This window comes from Rhamphochromis longiceps, linkage group LG15, assembly GCF_057381845.1.
Source record: "Rhamphochromis longiceps isolate RC_006_pf linkage group LG15, R_longiceps_female_GT1.1, whole genome shotgun sequence".
Lineage (NCBI taxonomy): Eukaryota > Metazoa > Chordata > Actinopteri > Cichliformes > Cichlidae > Rhamphochromis > Rhamphochromis longiceps.
This window is the reverse complement of record NC_140571.1, coordinates 7,121,516-7,138,885: the sequence shown is the minus strand read 5'-3', so window position 1 is coordinate 7,138,885 and position 17,370 is coordinate 7,121,516. Positions and strand designations below refer to the sequence as shown.

At 43.6% G+C, this 17,370-nt stretch overlaps 1 protein-coding gene across 4 annotated transcripts; it reads right to left on the bottom strand.

Moving 5' to 3' along the window:
• Positions 1-82: 82 nt before the first annotated feature.
• Positions 83-16,324, bottom strand: rnf217 (ring finger protein 217). Of its 4 annotated transcripts, none has more exons than XM_085383179.1 (7): positions 15,223-16,324; positions 10,176-10,397; positions 9,000-9,164; positions 8,107-8,204; positions 7,914-8,020; positions 4,883-4,994; positions 83-3,449 (listed from the first exon to the last, which is right to left on the bottom strand). In XM_085383179.1, exons 1-7 carry the CDS (start codon positions 16,189-16,191, stop codon positions 3,263-3,265), a joined length of 1,860 nt encoding a protein of 619 aa, XP_085239305.1. In that variant the 5' UTR covers positions 16,192-16,324; the 3' UTR covers positions 83-3,262. The 4 variants fall into 4 exon arrangements, with proteins under 4 accessions (XP_085239305.1, XP_085239306.1, XP_085239307.1 ...); XM_085383180.1 differs by having other exon boundaries at positions 7,914-8,017; positions 15,223-16,319; XM_085383181.1 differs by having other exon boundaries at positions 4,923-4,994; positions 15,223-16,318.
• Positions 16,325-17,370: the final 1,046 nt, after the last annotated feature.

Below are 17,370 nucleotides of genomic sequence, written 5' to 3'. Positions count from 1 at the left end.
TTTTAGCAGGAAAACACTGAGTCATCTGCATATCTTCTGTGTGGTATGGGTAAGACATCCATAAATATATATTCCTTCAACAGTAGTTTCAGACAAATTTATTTTACATCAAGAAGCCTGTTGTACTGCTCTATTAACTGTTCTAATAAATAACACATACAACAGCAGGCTGATAAGACTGCACCCTTGTCTGTAATATTTGCAGGACCCTGAATAAAAAGTTGGTAATCTGATCTATTGTTGATGTGAAGGCACCATTGCATATTTATGCCAATAAAACCGGGAATGTCATATAAACAAAACAAAGACCATGGGTGTCAACCAGCCAATGCTTCCCAGCAAGGGGAAAAAAATCATGACCTGAAACAACTCTAATGTCACTAAATGAATATACAGAGCAGCTTCTGGTTACAGCTTTAACCAAAGAGCTCCTGGCTATAGTAACACAACAACAGTAACAACAAAGATGGGATTTCTGCATGGCATTAGCACTGGGCAGAGTTATGCAACACAGATGTGTATAAAAGGGTAAAAACCTGATGTGACATGGAAAAGAACCATCCCATAAGACCTCAATTATCTGTATTTACAAAAAAACCCCAAAAACAAAAGGCAAATTTGCCATCTTTTTTTTTCTACGAGCTAACCATTAAAGAAAAATTTAAATTTAGGAAAATGCTAAAGGACAATAGTCTAAAGGACATATTCTCTGTCAATCATTTAATAACTTTAAAAAAAAAAACAAAAAAAACAAGCAGCAATTCAATACACCAGTGTAGCTGAAACGTGCCTGCATGAAATGCATGTGAGTAAATGTTAAAAGCATTCAGTTTGGCCCATTCATTGCACATCCGCCTCCATGCTGCTGATTTACTAATACATATTGTAATGTACAGGTTTAACCCGTGACCAGAGTGCAGACCGGACAGTGGCGGCTGCACCCAGACAGTTTGATCTTCTTTTGACACTACAGTGGTTTTACTTCCTGGAATTTAAACCAGGGTTTCTAATCCCTGAAGCTCCAGGCATCAGGAAGAGCTGCGACTCTAGAGTGCAGTTGAGGATATCTGTGGCACAGCTCAGGTAAGATGGGAGTCTCTGGGTTACAGTGAAGAGAAAAGCAAACTTCCTGAGAACAGATTCAAACCCAGAATCGTGACCCTGTTGTGGTTGTTCAGATCGGGTGTGTAACAATCTGTGTATGTATATTGCGCCTACAGCTGACACGTTGTATGTGTTAACTCCCAGATGTAGAAAAGAGATCAGGTCATGGGATAAATCCCAGTTAATGGCATTGCACTGCAAATCATCCAATCATCTGCTTCAGTGATGAAACGTGCTGTAATATTCGCTCCGACAGCAACTGCTACGGATGCACAGACACAAACTTTCCACCTGTACTGTAATCACCCGCCTCTCCACATCCACTCACAGCTGAGGTCAGAGTCCAGTCACACCTCACGGGGCAGCGGCACGGACAAAAGATGTTAAAGGACAATCACGAGGCATCAAAGGTATATATAAAAAAAATGAAATAAAGCAAAAAACAAAAAGAGTGACAGGATAAGTGGAGAGAGCAGCTGGCTGACTGCTGCCAGGTGGCGACCTTTAAAGCTCTTAAAAATCTGTCGTTTCCTGGCAGCGCTCGCTGTGCGCACTCTCTCTCGTGCCAGTGCGAATGAATTCAGAGGTTTGCATCAAAACTGCTTTGTCACTATCCAAACTGTCAAGCAGGCAGACAGCTTCAAACAAACAAACAAACAAACAAAAAAAACCAAACACAAAACTGATCCACATACAGCTGACATCCAAATAAACTGGATGACCTTAAGAACAATAACACCCTGTTTAGCTCTTTGGTAAACCGCGGGCCTAACTCTACATTCTATTCTCTGTCTTTTCAGTCAGTTTCTGGTCTTCTGAGCACTTTCCAACTATCTACCGTACTTCTACAGCTTGTTTTGATCCCCATTTCTTGTGCACACTCCATTACACCTCATCGACACCCCTGCAAAAGTTCACGTCTAAAAGAACAATAAAAACAAAACAAATAACAAAGGGAAACGGTAAACCGTCTATCCCGCCATATTCAGCGCTTTGTTTTGGCACAGCAGCTCCTTTTTTTTTGATGATGCAGATACTGGCATACAGCATGTAGGCTCACTGGAAACAACATGCCATGCAGAGAGGGAGAGTGTAAACCAGCATCAGCTCAGACAGACAGACAGAGAGGTGGGACAAAAAGACAGCGAGAGAGACGGGGACAGACAGGATGAAGGTTTGATGGAAAACCATAACAGAAAACAACAGAGGCGTGTTAGAACTCCAAAGGGCCTTCCAAAGTTTCACTTTCGTGTGTGTTAGTGTGTGTGCGGTCTTTAACACCAGACGTCACTCTTAAGGTTGGGTACACACCCAATCTTCAAACCTTCTAGCGAGAATTTGAGAGGCAGTCGCTGTTACCCAGAATAGTCAAGTATCATCCTTCCTTTGACATTATTGTCCACGCTGTCGGTTTGCCAGATACTCAAACTGCGATGGAAATTTTTCCAAATATCTGACCTACGCTGGGAAAAATTGAGGTCCAGCTTGCGTTGCATCGGTGAGAACTTGATATCAGTGCTTGTTTCAAATTCATTTCCATTTCTCACCCTTTTTTCCTGCAGCCAACAGCGGCAAAAACAACCTTTGCAAATGAATAAAAACGTATTTCCTTCTTTTTCTTTTTCATCCGCAAGGCTATCACCGTGCAGCCGGCATTTCTGGCACAGTATTCCTACATCTCAGCGTCAAACTAACCGCAGGTAGGAAAGCAAGGGCGCAAACCAAACTGCAGCTGTTTAAGCTGCGATTTATGGTTGTTCTCCTTTAAAATAATGAAATAAAAAGTGTGACATTCGTGGAAAATGTGCACTGATTTAAACTTCCTGCAGTGTATCCAAGAAAGTCCTCAGAAGTTCCTGCATTTAACATCCTCTATGTGACGAGCACTGTGCAAGACAGCAGCTGATCGGGGGGGGGGGGGGGGGGGGGGTTGCTTTTTTTTTTTTTTTTTTTACTTTTTTTTTTTTTTAATTACTCTTCTGCGTAAATATCCAGCATTCATTTTGCAGTAGTCCCACTTGAGAGCAATAATCCAGATGTAAAGATGTGCATTCATGTAGTCCTCACGTTATAGATTTAGGTACATCATTCCACCTGAGGTCCTTCCTAACTGCCAGTGTTTAGTTTGTGTTGCTCATCTCAAGAGTTTTGTGATGACTCAGGCTGGGAGGTCTGTCCCTGAGGAGGTGCGGGTGTTGTCTTTCCAAACCGTGTGTGTGTGTGTGTGTGTGTGTGAGGTCTGCGTGGAAAGAAGGACGAGCTTCAGATCCATCGTCCGGAGCCTCTGGTGCGCTGCTGCTTCTTCCTCTTCTTGCACACGTAATAAATCGGGAAAACAACCAACCCTACAAACAGAGAAGGCAGAAAGTGCAAGAGAGGTCAAACCGCTGTCTTATCTACAAGCATTAAATATTCTCTGTTGTGCAGCGCTGCAAACAAATGTGGAGCTGAAAGGTATCGGAGAGAGACGGCAGCACAACACTGATTCTATTAATGATGAACCCGCCAGCATGACTATCAGTCTGCAGAGGACCATCAGTCGGACTTACAGACGCAGGAAACAGATTAACAATAATTACACTAATAACTACAGGTCAGCTGAGGCATGAGCAGTTCACAGTGCAGTCTGATTAGTCTGTAGCTGGATGTTCCTACAAATGTACAGCACTGTGCAAGTCTTGAGCCCCTGACCTTCCTCATTTCTTTATATTTTGCAGGGAAAACTGGAGCAATGAATTAAAACCTGCAAACATACACGAAGCTTAAAGGGCTTTAAAGTCAATATTTGGCATGACCACCTTTGTTCTTCAACACAGACTGAAGTCTCTTAGGCAGCTTTCTTTAAGTAGTCTTTAGGAATAGTTCTTCTAGAAGGACATTTAAAGCTCTTATGCTGATGTTGGCTGACGTTTGTTCCATGACTGATAGTGTTCCACTGTGTGCTTTTTATTTAAATCAGGATATGTTTTTACTGCATTGGCAGTGTGTTTGGGATCATTTTCATGCTGCAAAATGAAGATGAGGCTTCAGTGAAAAAAAATTCTGAAGGGGAGCTGCATCTCTCGGGTCCCTCTTGTCAGGTCTGTGTTGAATTTCTAGCTATTTCTTAAGTTACTGTTCATCCGCTGTAAATCTCGTCACCCTCAAATCTTTAGGGGCACAACTTCCAGCTAAAATCTCTTTGGGAATCACTTTGCTGGTGCAAAAATATTATTTCATACCTGTGAAACTGCCTTATCTTTCTTATCTATAAAAAATAGGAACAAATGATATGTTTTTGCTATAACAAAGTGCAAATTTTAAAGATAAAACTGAAATTGGTCCATTGCTAGGTTGTCTCTTCTGTGTAGACACTGAACTCTAGTTCATCCTTTGTGTTAGCTATATTTTTAAGCTTCAGGTCAGGTACAGGGACTGGACTGAAAAAGAGTGAAGAAGCAGCCCAATGTCCTATGACAACCTTCAGAAAGCCCAGAGAACTGATGCTCAAAACCACCATAAAAAGTTACTAGAAAGCTTTGTTCATTGGAAGCCAAATACAAAGAAATTAGGGGTGACTAAACACTTGCACAGTCCTGTCCTTCCAGGAAGCAATAGTTACTCCATTATAGTGTTTCTCTGGATCAACAGCTTTGTCCTTTTTGAACAGAAAAAGTGAACTTTTACAGAAAATAAAAAGATGCCCATGACCGAAAACAGATGATAAGAGAGCTCCTTAGCAGCCTGGAGGAAAACAACAAGGCGAACCATCTCGCTGATAAGTGTTAAATGCTCTCACCGAAGCAGATTAGAGCTCACGTGTGTTTGTAATATGTTACCTATCACCAGTGCGAGAGCTCCGAGCACCACGACCAGCAGAATGACCACAGGAGCTATCAGCACCTTAGAGGCTGCAGAGAGACACAGGCAGAGGAAAAGATGATTGTCATTTTTTTTTCTCTTCATAAATTGCGACATTTGGTCATCGGTGAATAGCTGCGGGATGGAAGTTACTGTAACTACAAATTACTTCATCCGCAGTGTAATGTTCTTTATTAAATGCTACATCTTTGCCGCTAGCAGTGCATGGCACGAGAGCAGTTATGAGCGCTGTAATGGGCCAGTGGCTCGTGTTAAGCGACAAATTAGCTCCCGGTTCACGGGCACCCTGCTGACATAACGAGCTGAAGCTGTCGCTGAGAGCAGAGTGAAAGAGAGCTATCAGAGGGGATTGCATGTATTTTATAACCGTGAATGGATAATAAGAATGAACATCTGATATGTGATTCTAATCATGCTTCATCAGGAATCTCACGAATGAAGTACAGAGGTAGATGTGGATATGTTCACTTCTGTTGTTATTGGGTGGTGAATTCACATCAATCACTTAGAAACCAGAGAATCTGGTTTCTAAGTGCAGGAGCCCCAGGAAAGGCTTTTTCATTAAAGTGATGCAAGCAGTGGAGCTTTAGGGATGGCAAGTCTGCTTAATTCCGGCTGTTCCGCCACTCTGATCCAAACTGTAATAGCTTCAAACTGTTAAAAGTACAAATACCTCTATTCTTCTCTGTGTTTAATACTTCTTAGCAATCGCGCTAAAACACTAAGACAGGATGCTGAACGTGGTAAGGAGTATCCCTACTAATTCTTCCTGCTTCAGTGCAGCCCATAGACGGTTATAAAGCCTCAGTCTGAGCGTCTTCGCTGTGGTTTCAAGGCGCCGATCTGACTGTGAAGCTGACTTGTGATCAACAAGTCCTTAGCACATGAGGATAGCCTGGATCATCCTCCTTTCTGACTCTCAGAATGACCATAATTTACAAAATGGACTGCGTGTTTTGTTCAGTATGACCTGAAAGTAACAACTTAGACCATAAATAAAGGTGATGATGATGATGATAAAGTCAACAGGAGCGTGATGACTGAGGTCACAGAGAAACAGCAGGCGAGGGCTGTTTGTTATGGAAGCCCGTTTCCGCCACTAAAAAAAAAAAAAAAGGATCCATAACTCAAAATTTCGAGTTATTTTCTCGAAATTTCGAGTTATTATCTCGAAATTTTGAGTTTTTTTCTCGAAATTTCGAGTTATTATCTCGAAATTTCGACATATTAACTCAAAATTTTGAGAAAAGCAACTCGAAATTTCGAGTTAGCGCTGCCAATCAGTAATCTACGTGAATGACGTCATTTCCATGTTACCCGGAAGCTGAAGCCCTCAGCTACAAATGCTACAGCTAAGCTACCGGTATTACATCCAGTCGTGAATGCACAGATTGCTGAGTGTTTTCAGCCTGGCTTCACAAATGATGAAATCCCTGTGTTATTAGCTGAATCACATGGTGTTACTATCAGCAAACATACTTTAATTTGTTGGGATCCGTTTTTGAGTGCGCGGTCCTGCGCCATGTGCTTCCGGGTAACAAGAAAGCGACCTCATTCACGTATATTTTTGATTGGCAGAGCTAACTCGAAATTTTGAGAAAAGTAACTCGAAATTTCGAGTTATATTTCTCGAAATTTCGAGATAATAACTCGAAATTTCGAGAAAATAACTCGAAATTTCGAGTTATGGATACTAGCTTTTTTTTTTTTTTTTAGTGGCGGAAACGGGCTTCCATAGTTTGTCCACACACTTCTTTACAGCCAAAGATCTTTGTGCAGCCACAGGAGTCGGCCCCTGCTGGCCATTAAAAAGACTGCAACTCAAAGGCACCTAACGCTAACCCTGATTGAATTTACAGGCTCAATCACTCATTTCAGGTCACACCAAAATAAAAATTAAGTGTATTTTGTAAATCTCGGTCATACTGTGTTTCAAAATGGAGACTTATCCGTGGAGGAAAACACACCTTCATTTTCTAACAAGAGGCCAAAAACAACTCCAGATTGGTTCAAACAACTATACTTTCAGTACAAGCATTTGTGCCACTTTGAAGACCCAAACTGTCACCCTCAGATGAGAGGGGATTGGTTAGGATGTTCAGGAACCATCAAGGCTCAACCCTGCCGTAAACAGGTAACTGTCCACAGTGAAGTTTTACATCACCAGGAACTGAGAGGATGCTTTCCAAAAGTTAAAAAATCAACACTTTCAAACTCGACTGAAATTTACAGCTACAAGGACAAGTGCCTTCTGGAGAAAAGTTTCATGATCAGACAAAACAAAGAGTGAGTTATTTTGCCTCAATTACAGGAGGTCTGATAGCAGGAGTAAAGCACGGTGGTAGTAGCAGCTGCACTGGCACTCCATACACTGCACAAAGCGCATGGGATAATAAAGAAGGAGGACTACCTCCAAATACTTCGACAGCTTGACATTTGAAACTTGGACACAACAGCTAAATGAAACCTTGTGCTGTACATATGAGGGAAAAGAAATCATTTCCAATAATATTCTTGAAACTTTCAGGGAATGTACTGGTTCTCTGTAATTTCAAAAGCACTGTCCAACTGTCCAAAGCATCAACACATTACTTGAAAGTAGAAAATTGGGGTACGGTGCAGTCAAGCACACATACGGTACTTCCCCTGAGTTTTCTGGATGTAAGGTGTCTGTTACTCGTCTTGCACACACTTGTGTAACGAGCAGAGGACATTGTCCTAGTCTGACACTACTGTTGTGTGACAAAGCCAGTGACCAGAGTTCACTCTCATCACAGCTTGAGCAAACAGCTCTGTTGTTTAAATCTGTGGCAGAACACACGGTAACTGCCATAACGGGCCACTCCTAGTTGTAGACATGCAGCTGTGTTAGCATAAAGCTCACTATAGCTGAAAAGAGCAAACATGCTATGAAAACATCTCTTTATCAATTACACGCAGCAACTTACCACAGACAGAGCCTCTAATTAGCCGTCTCAGATGAGGTTTATCGGGGAGATAGCGATACTTGCAGCCAAACACACTGAGGTTGGATGTGTGGTCCCCAAAAAATCTGCTGGCAAAATGAAGCGAAAGATGAAATCGGAGAGAAGAGATGGGCGGACAAAGCAGCCAGAATGAAGAAAGTGGAGCACAACACACCTCAGGTGTCTGTAGCGCTCTCCGCAGCGGTAACAGAAGTTGGTGTTGCACTGCACACAGGTCATGTGATCGCATCCCTCCGTACGCTGAATATGAATCTACAGACGAAGATTAAAACAAAGAGAGGTGATGTAACATTAACTGAATCTCAATAGTGCAGCTTATCCACTATCGCTTTAGTGCAATACCTGAAGTCTCGTTCGGTTTCGAGCTGTACACTATAAGCATCTAACAGCATCCGCAGTAGTACAGTACATCAGCAGTACGCATCAGGGAGCAGACTTTCTATAACCTCAGCAATAACTAGCTTTGAGCAGCTTCTTTTACTTGACACCAATCTGCTGTCTTCATCAAACATGAGCTCCTCTTCCTGCTTCCAGAGCCATGGAGCACCAGTGTGACAAACACAGATGGAAAGTGTTTACTGCTGTGAGCAAACAGTTCCCATATACCGGTAATTAGCTTAATTTATGTCTTCCTTTAGTCATCTGACAGTCAAATTAGATATTGCGTAGACCAACTTGGTCGTAATGAGACTGCACGATAAGACCAGGCTGGTATTATGGCTAGCAGGGAGATGCCAGTGAGTCTACCAGATATGGTTTTGTGCAGCACACATGGCCATCATTTTTCAGCGTGGACTGCCGCTGCCACACGTGCTTTTTTTTTTTTTACATCTGTGCATCCATCCTGTTCTCTACAGCGCTCCATCCATCATCTACAGCTGCTTCAATGCTTCTTAACCTTCATTGATTCATTCATCTACACCGATAACACCCTCCATCAGTCAAATCCCTTTCTGTTTACAGACACTGTGGCTGCTTTCAGGAGTCCTCTTCCCAAAATGTTGGAAACTAAAAGCTTGTGGCGTGTGTCGTTCATCAGTGTCTCACCTTGCACTTGGGGCATTTCTGGGCGTTTCTCTGTCCGTGCTCAATGACGCTCGCCCAGGTACGTAGCAGCTTGTCTCCTTTCCTGTAGTCGCGGCATTTGAGCCCGTCGTGCCAAGGTGCGTGGCATTTAAAGCACCACACAAACTGGCAATTGCTACACTGGATCTGCAGAGGAGACAGAAGACAGACATGTTTACCCACAAATAACCAACATGCTTAGCCTTAAAAATGGACAACTGCAGTTTGACCAATCACATTGAATGTGGTACTTTTGAGCAGAGGTGCAGATTTAGTACAGGCTATTAATCCTTAAACCAAAATGCATTATTTTAGTAGCCAGTTATTTATATTCATATATACACATGACCCTTAATGAAATCCCAGGTTTATCTATTTTCCAACCGATCTGATCTTTTAGTTCCTGTCTCCTAAAGCATGGAACTCCAGAAAGCCCCTTTTGATTGGTTCCCCCTCGCCTGGCTTCAGCAAACAGAACCTGCTGCTTTTAAGCTCCGCCTTCTCACCGAGGGCTCACCCAAACCCACACCTCCAGCTGTGTAATAGATGACTACAAGAGGAAAATATATGTCGAGCTGATGTCAGATAGGCACAGGCTGGAAACCAAGGCTTAGGTCTTACTTCCCACTGATTACCTTATTATTTTAAAACTCTGCCCAATTTCATAAGAGCATTTGACATTATAATACACAAATAAACACACATCACACAAAAGTATTATTTAAGACCTTTAGGTTTTTGAATTTGCCTGTTTTTTTCCCCAGGATTGTGAGGCATTTTATTCCTAAATATAAGAGTTTGCCAGTAGGGAGATGACAGGGAATGGGGGAAGAGAGATGGGAAACGATAAGCAGCAAATATCTCTGTGCAGATGTGAACTATGGATGTGGTTTCGGTTGAACAAATAAAATCATACATCAATAGGGGACCCTGGTCTTTGTTGCTCTTGACGTGAATAAAGGCTTGGGATCTGATTTGATCCACTCGCAGTTAACCAAAGCAATTACTTTTACCCCAGCTCTGCTTTTGTTGCCTAGTGCACACACCAGCGGCACGAGGCACTTCTTTTTAATCACACAGCTCACTGCGACTCGCTGCGAGCATCCCTTTTTACTGTACAACATTACGGCAACTGTCAACGCCGGCACGTCAACTTACTTTATACTTGTGCTCAGAGCGGTTGGGGGTGTGCGTCTTGAGAGAAGTGAACTGACTGCACTGGGGGCAGGGCTTTGTGCTCGAATCCAGCTGACTCAGCTCCAAGAAGTAACGATATTTTGCCACCTCCTCTTTGGTCAAATGGGAAATCACCAGTCCTTCCTCCAGGTTGCCACTACACTCCGTGATCGGACAGCTGATAAGAGCTTTCCCCACTCGCACCTGGGGAAAGAACACAGACAGATGACATGGCATCGTGGAAAAAGCTGCTTTTAATGCACGCAGAGGCTCAGAGGAGGGTGTTCTACTTTTAAATGTTACTGATAAACCTGTCAAAGGCTCCACAAAGAAATTGGTAAGCTTCATAAAACGTGTGTCACCACTCGGCGGTTTGTTATGGTGTGTTTCTCTGGCCCAAATCTACATGCTGAATATATTTACACCACTGATGAGAGATGGTAAATAATTCACCAAAGACCAGAAGGACTGAGGGGCAGAGGGAGGTCGTGCAGCCGCTGGAGGTTAATCTACGACAAAGGGTGTGCACGTGGGCACATTAGTGCAGCGTGAGTGCCTGGAACTTGGTAACTCTGAGTGGAACTGAACCACAGTCTGGTGATCCAGTAAAACACTAACTAACCATAAGGTCACGCACTCTGGAAGAAGTGCACTCTTTTATTTAGACTTCTCTTGAAGGCGTGTGAGGCTAAGGTAAACAAACCTGCTCACCAAAAGGTGAGCCGGATATTTTGACTGTCTGACTAAGCGATTTCAGGAGGCTGACATGTAATCCTGGAAATTTCACAATCTGTTATTATCATGAGTCATTAATTTAGCCTTTACAGTGCTACGTGCAAATGTCCGGCAAACACAAACTCATGTCATCTAACCCTGCCTATAATGCAGTATGTGATGCAGTAAATGTCACGGGCAGGATTAGAGACAACTCAAATCCCACTGGAAATATTGCCTCCTATTCTTTTACCATCTTTCGTTTCAAACTTTTTTCAATGTGCTTCCTCCCAGCTAGGGCTGATCTTCTCTAGTTCCATTCATCTTTCATTTCCTCATTTTTCGCTCTCTCTGTCTCCTCAACACATTAAATCCATCAAACCCTGCGAGACCTGTTATACTGACACATGATCAGGTCTTTTCTCCCTTTGTGTGTGTGTGTGAGAAATGGCAGGCCGAAAACAAAGCACAATAGCATCAACTTCTGATGGTGTCACACCCATATCACCCACCCCTCAAAAACCCAATATTGCATATAAAGTTAGCATATATCATCCAAAGCTATATTGATATTGTTGCCACAACAGCAGCGCAGGGATGACCAGCACAGACTGGTTTGACTGGTTATTTCTCACCTCCACGTGTCACAGAGTGTGGTCTGCTGAAAATACAGGTGACTTTGTTCTGTGGTTTTAATGTCTTGAGTGAAAACATAATCAAATATAACCAGAAACCTGATTTTACCACATAAGCAGTGAACCGTTCACCTACCTGAGCCAGTCCGAGCACGTAAACTGCCACGTGCTGCACGTATTTGAAAACTAGCTGACTGAGGCTGGGTTGTAAACTAACAGCATTGGGTTACATCCAGCTTTGAATAACAGATTCGTAAGAGCAGCAGATGATGTCAGCATGACGTGGACCAAAATGAGATCATGCTGCCTTAAAGTAAAACAACTGGTAGTAAGTGTTTAGGAATGTAGGAGGCTTTAAAAGGGACCTGTGTTTGGCAATCTGTGATTCAGTATTTGTATTCTGTACTCTACTGGGGTAGCTTTGCACGATTCACAGCCCTGTCCCCCTTCCCTCATACCCAACCAGTCAAGGCAGATGGCTGCTCCGTCCTTAGCCTAATTCTGCCAGAGGTTTCTTCCTGTTAAAAGGGAGTTTTTCCATCCCACTGTCACCAAGTGCTTGCTCAAAGGGGGCTATTTGCTTGTTGGGGTACTCTCTGTATTATTGTCAGGTCTCTACCTTACAATATAAACTCCCTTGACGTGGCTGTTGTTGTGAATTGGTGCTATAGAAATAAAGCTGAATCGAATTCACAGTAAAACAATTTGTCTCACAGGTTCAGCCAGCTTATCAACTGTATGAAAAAACTGTTTTAGCGCTCTCTTCCTGTTCCCTTTAAGCCGACTTTCAGCTGAGTGCCTGCCTCTGCTGAACTGAACATTTGAAGAGCAGATGGGTGGATGTGTCCCTGAGATGATTGATTAGGGATTTCCACTTTTGCTGACATCATACAGAGCACAGAGTACAAAATAATGTCTAGAACTTACTATTATGGGCAATGTGAAGCCTGAGGTTTTGGCTCATAGGGTTTTCCCATAGTTAATCTGACCTCATGAAACCTCTCGTCACTATTTGTTTAATAACACTAAGCTAAAATTGAGAAGCAGTGTATGAAAAACTAAATAAGACCCATACTGCTTCTGTCATATGTCTAAGCGGGTAAGTAGCAGCCAGGTGCTGGTAATCAAATGAACCCCATTAATGGATCTTTAGGAAGTGCGAGCACCTCTATGAAAGCAGAGGTTCTGGCAGTTTGCTGGTCTGAAGCATTCAGCTGTGTCTTAACATGCATCAGTAATGATCTCAGAGGAGCGACTACTGCTGCCCGTTAGCCTGGAAAAGGTTATAAGGCCATTTCCAAACAATCTGGAACCCATCATCCCACACTGAGAAAGACTAAACATGTAAAATGTTGAAGAGATTTTTCCCAGGAGTGGATGATGCAGCGCATTCACCTCAACGTTTGACCCCCCAAAACAAAAACTAAAAAACAAGTTCAACTTCTCAGACTCTAAAGTGCCACATTTTTCAAAAACCCAACACAGCCTATCAGCACCTCATAACAACTGATGATGGAGGGGTGATGATTTGAGTCAACCATGAACTCCTCTGTACACCAAAGTATTCTAGAGTGAAATGTGAGAACATCAGTGCAACAGCTGAAGCTTGGCTCAAACTGGATCACCAACAAGACAATGATCTCAAGCAGAGCAGCAAATCTACAGCATGATGACCGAAAAAGAAAAGAATCAATGTGTTGCAATGGCCCAGCCAAAGTCCAGACCTCGACCTGATTGAAATGACCATTGTAAAGACCAACGGGCTGAAAGTTCCTCCACAATCATGTGAGACAAACAGAAAACAAACACTTCAACTTACTGCCGCTAAAGGTGACTCCACTGAATCACGTAGGATACTCAGCTTTTCACACTCTGCTTCTGCATTTTGGCTTAATTTTTGTTATATAAATGACAACACAGTGTAATATATCGTGTGCTGGTGTTCATTTAAGAACATGCTAATGTCCTGATACATATAACCTTGGAAATGAAAGCGATTACACTGCCTAGATTTCATTAGGTCTTTATTTAGCACAACAGGAAAGTTGCAGGTTTAATCCCTGTTATAACAACTGTCATAACAACACGGCTGGCAGCGGTTCAGTGCAACATCCATCCATCCTGCAAAGCCTGACCAAGATCCCAGGAGCAAAAACAAAAACACAGAAAAACAAAACAAAAAAACCACCAATTCCCAAGTGTCTGTGACCACATCCATCTGACATACCGCTTCTACTGAGGGTAAGCGCCAAGCATGTGTGCTAAAAATTCCACCTCCACAGGATAATGTACATGACCCTTTTAAAAAAAAAAAAAATAATAATTCACAGTGTGCTCATCAGAGAGCCGGCTTGGTTCTGTATTTGCATGAATGTTCATGTCCTGTTATCAAAGCAAGGCAACTGCAGATAAAAATGAGCCTCAATGACTGATAAAAAGTGTGTTATCTACACAGATTAAAGCCAATCTTGGCAACAGTAGCAAGGAGATGAGAGTGCAGCTCCTCCCTGGGCTGCAAAAGCAACAGGGATTATGACTGAAAGATTGCTGACCAGAACAGTCTGATGAAGAAGCCACAAAAAGGCAGAAAATCCATCCTGAAACACTTTACCTCTGGTAGAAAGCATCGCGGGCTGGCAAATTGTAATTTTACTGTCAGTGCAGTGAACATGTACAATAAACGGTTATTTAATTTATCTGTTCAGTGGACTAGTCAGTGTTTCGGGGTCTGTGTTAGCAGTGGAGCTATTAAAGCAGAAAATAACTGCTAATACGCACAATTTTATATTTGCTTATTTATCACAGGTCACACAGTCATGGCAGCGCTGACCACTGTTACTGAACACTGCAGAGCTTCCTTACATCGTGCAGGCCTGGTAGGAAGCAGCAATGTGCCTTGTGCTGCAGTCTGATAGCTGTTTATACTGGAGAGTAATCAATCTATCAATTATTAATTCTCTTAATGGATCAGCATAAAGCAACAGAGACTCCACACTGATATTTATTATAGTGGAAGAACTCATTCGTCAACTATGACGTTGTTGCTTCTGTGTTGACTGCTGCAGCTGTTTTTATCCATCTTATTCCTCCAGATACCAAAAGGCATTCTGGGAATGTAGGAATCAACCCAGAAGGGGATGATCCCACACTTTGTGCCCCTTTGGGATGCAACTGGACATACTAATGCACATAAGAATAAAGGTCTTCTATCTGAAGGTGGGATCCTTCTTAGAGCCTGAGAGAAAGACGCTGAATAAGCCAAAGAGCTCTCACAAAGTCCTCTATTGTGAAAACCACCGCTGCCAGGTCCCAATTTTGGTGTGGCATGCGTCTGTGACCCAGATTCACCGAAAAAGTACTCATCACAAGACAAGAAGACCTGTAGATTCTCGCACTCACTCGTTAATTAACCCTTAACGTGGATCTTTTTGGACGCATGCGAAACACGTGGGGTTGGGGGTCACCACCTGGTATGCTCGAAAGCCAAGCCCGTGCTTCTAAATGTGGATAAAATGCCAAATATAGCCCCAGAAAAGGGTGACGGAGAAGACTGCAAAGTTACTGCTGCTCAAGGACACCTCGGCCAGCTGCTGCTGACCGACCCAGCGAGGCCTGCTTCTGGGACAGGCCCCTTTTGTTTTCACTGAGATACCCCCCCACTGATCCCTAACCCAACCAACCTGGGAGCTGACGTAGAGTTTCAGACACTCGTCACACACGGCCTTCCTGCAGCAGGGCAGGGGTGCGATGGTTTTCTCTTCCATGCACACCCGGCAACTCTGCATCGCACCCTCGGCGCCGGCCTGCTCCGCGGACAGCCGGTGGGACAAGTCCCCGAAAGGATCCACCAGGTCGTCCACTGTGTACGGTTGCGGCTCGAGACTCGAACCCGCATCCTGCCCAGTCTCCAAGTCCCGTTCTGACGCGTCTGGTGCGACCGTGTCATCGGAGCGGTCCGTGATTTCGGCGTCTTGTCTATGGCTGTCGTTGGCAATGCAGTAAACGGTGCAGTAGACGTGCTCTTTGGCACTGACAGACCCCTCCGGAGTGGCCGTGCTGCCGCTGTTGTCACACGTATGATGGTGCTGACCTGTAACGGTTAACAATTCAACTGCCCGAACACCCAAACTCGGTAACTCGCTCGAGGTTGGTTCGTTTTCCACCTCGGCTTCGCCCGTTTCTACGTCCGACTTTGTAGACCCGCTACAATCAGGTACATAATCTTGAGTGTCGTTAACGTTTCCTTCGTGGTTTTCAAGCTCGGCTCCGTACTGCATCCGACTGCCTCTGTTAAGACGGAAAGAGGGAGATTTTGAATCCCCGAAATTCTTCCTCAGGATGTCGACAGCGCTCGCCCTCCTCCTCGCTCTCCCTCCGCCGTTGCAGTTGTTGTTGTTGTTGCCCTCCGCATCCTTCCCCCCCGGGTCCCTGTCGCTTTCGTCCAGCGATAGCCGAGAGTTTGACCTGGTGACACGTCGGCTCAAATCTCCGAGCGTCCGCTCAACTTTACCGTCCGTGAGGGAAGTTTGTGTCGGCAGGTTGCGGGACAATTTCACCCTCCCCTCCTCGATGCCGCTGATGAAACTCGGCATTTTACAGGCGTCAGCTATCGGGCCGTCATTTTCCATTCCCGATTTAGCTCTCCCCATTTAGAGAGCGGCTCTCTCCCATGCGTACCGCCGCCTGCTCGTCTGTCTGCCTCTCACCCAACTCCCACTACCAAAACAAAACAAAGCAGTCAGGTCGCTGCTTCCGGGTGTCGTCGTAAGCGTGAAGGAGAGCAGCGATAGGCCGATGGAAAGCCTAGTGGTGGAGATCGGAGAGAGCCTAACTCCCCTTTAATCTATGCCACCAAATAAAAACAGTGCTCCCGGTACTAAGTGTGAGGAAGAGGAGCCAGAAGGGCTGGCCCACTGGTTATTTTGTTTTTTTGTCCTAGGCCTCTGTACATGGGTGTCAAACATAACGCCAGGATCGGCCCACTAAAGACTCTAATCTGGCCCACTGGATGGTTTAGAACAGCGGTCCCCAACCCCCGGGCCTCGGACCGGTACCGGTCCGTGAGTCGTTTGGTACCGGGCCGCGAGAGTTGAGGCTCGGGTGTGAAATGTATGGCTTTCAGGGGTTTTTTTTTTTATCGGTTTTTAGCGTTTACTGTGTTTCCCACTGATAAAGACCTCCTCCATTAACATCCACGAAGTAAAAAGTAAGTAATAGATAAACATTTAAATGACAGAAAGTTCCTCTTTTTTTCACTAGTTGAAATAAATTATTTTTACTGTAAAAAGAAAAGACAGAAAAAAATCAGTTTTTCTCCCAATCCAGCCTACTGTACAGTTTTAGCAAATGTGAAGGAGTGCACAGATTTTGAACTTTTAACTGTATTTCATAGGTTTTACAGCTTTTCCTGATAAAGACTCGCCCATTGACATTCATACTACACCAAAGTACTTAACTAACAGATAAACAATTTCAAGACAGTAAAGTTCATGTGTTTCCATTACTACAGCGAGTCTACAGTTTAACAGAAACTTTATCTTTTATCATTACAGGACAACCTGTGCAATGAACTGCCATAACCTTTTTTGTAATTTTACACATTTATCATTCAGTTTCACTTAAGATTAAAGCGGCCCTCTTATGCGGCACATAGTATAAAACAAGTGACATCCCTGCCCTCGTAGGTTCTTCAACCTGTCCTTGTAACGACTGCAGCTCTGCAGCTGGATCTTATAATGTGCAGTTAAAATAATTAAATGAAAAAAATCCATCACATTTCTTTGACATTTCAGCATTAAATTAATATAAAATTACAGCCTTCTTTTATA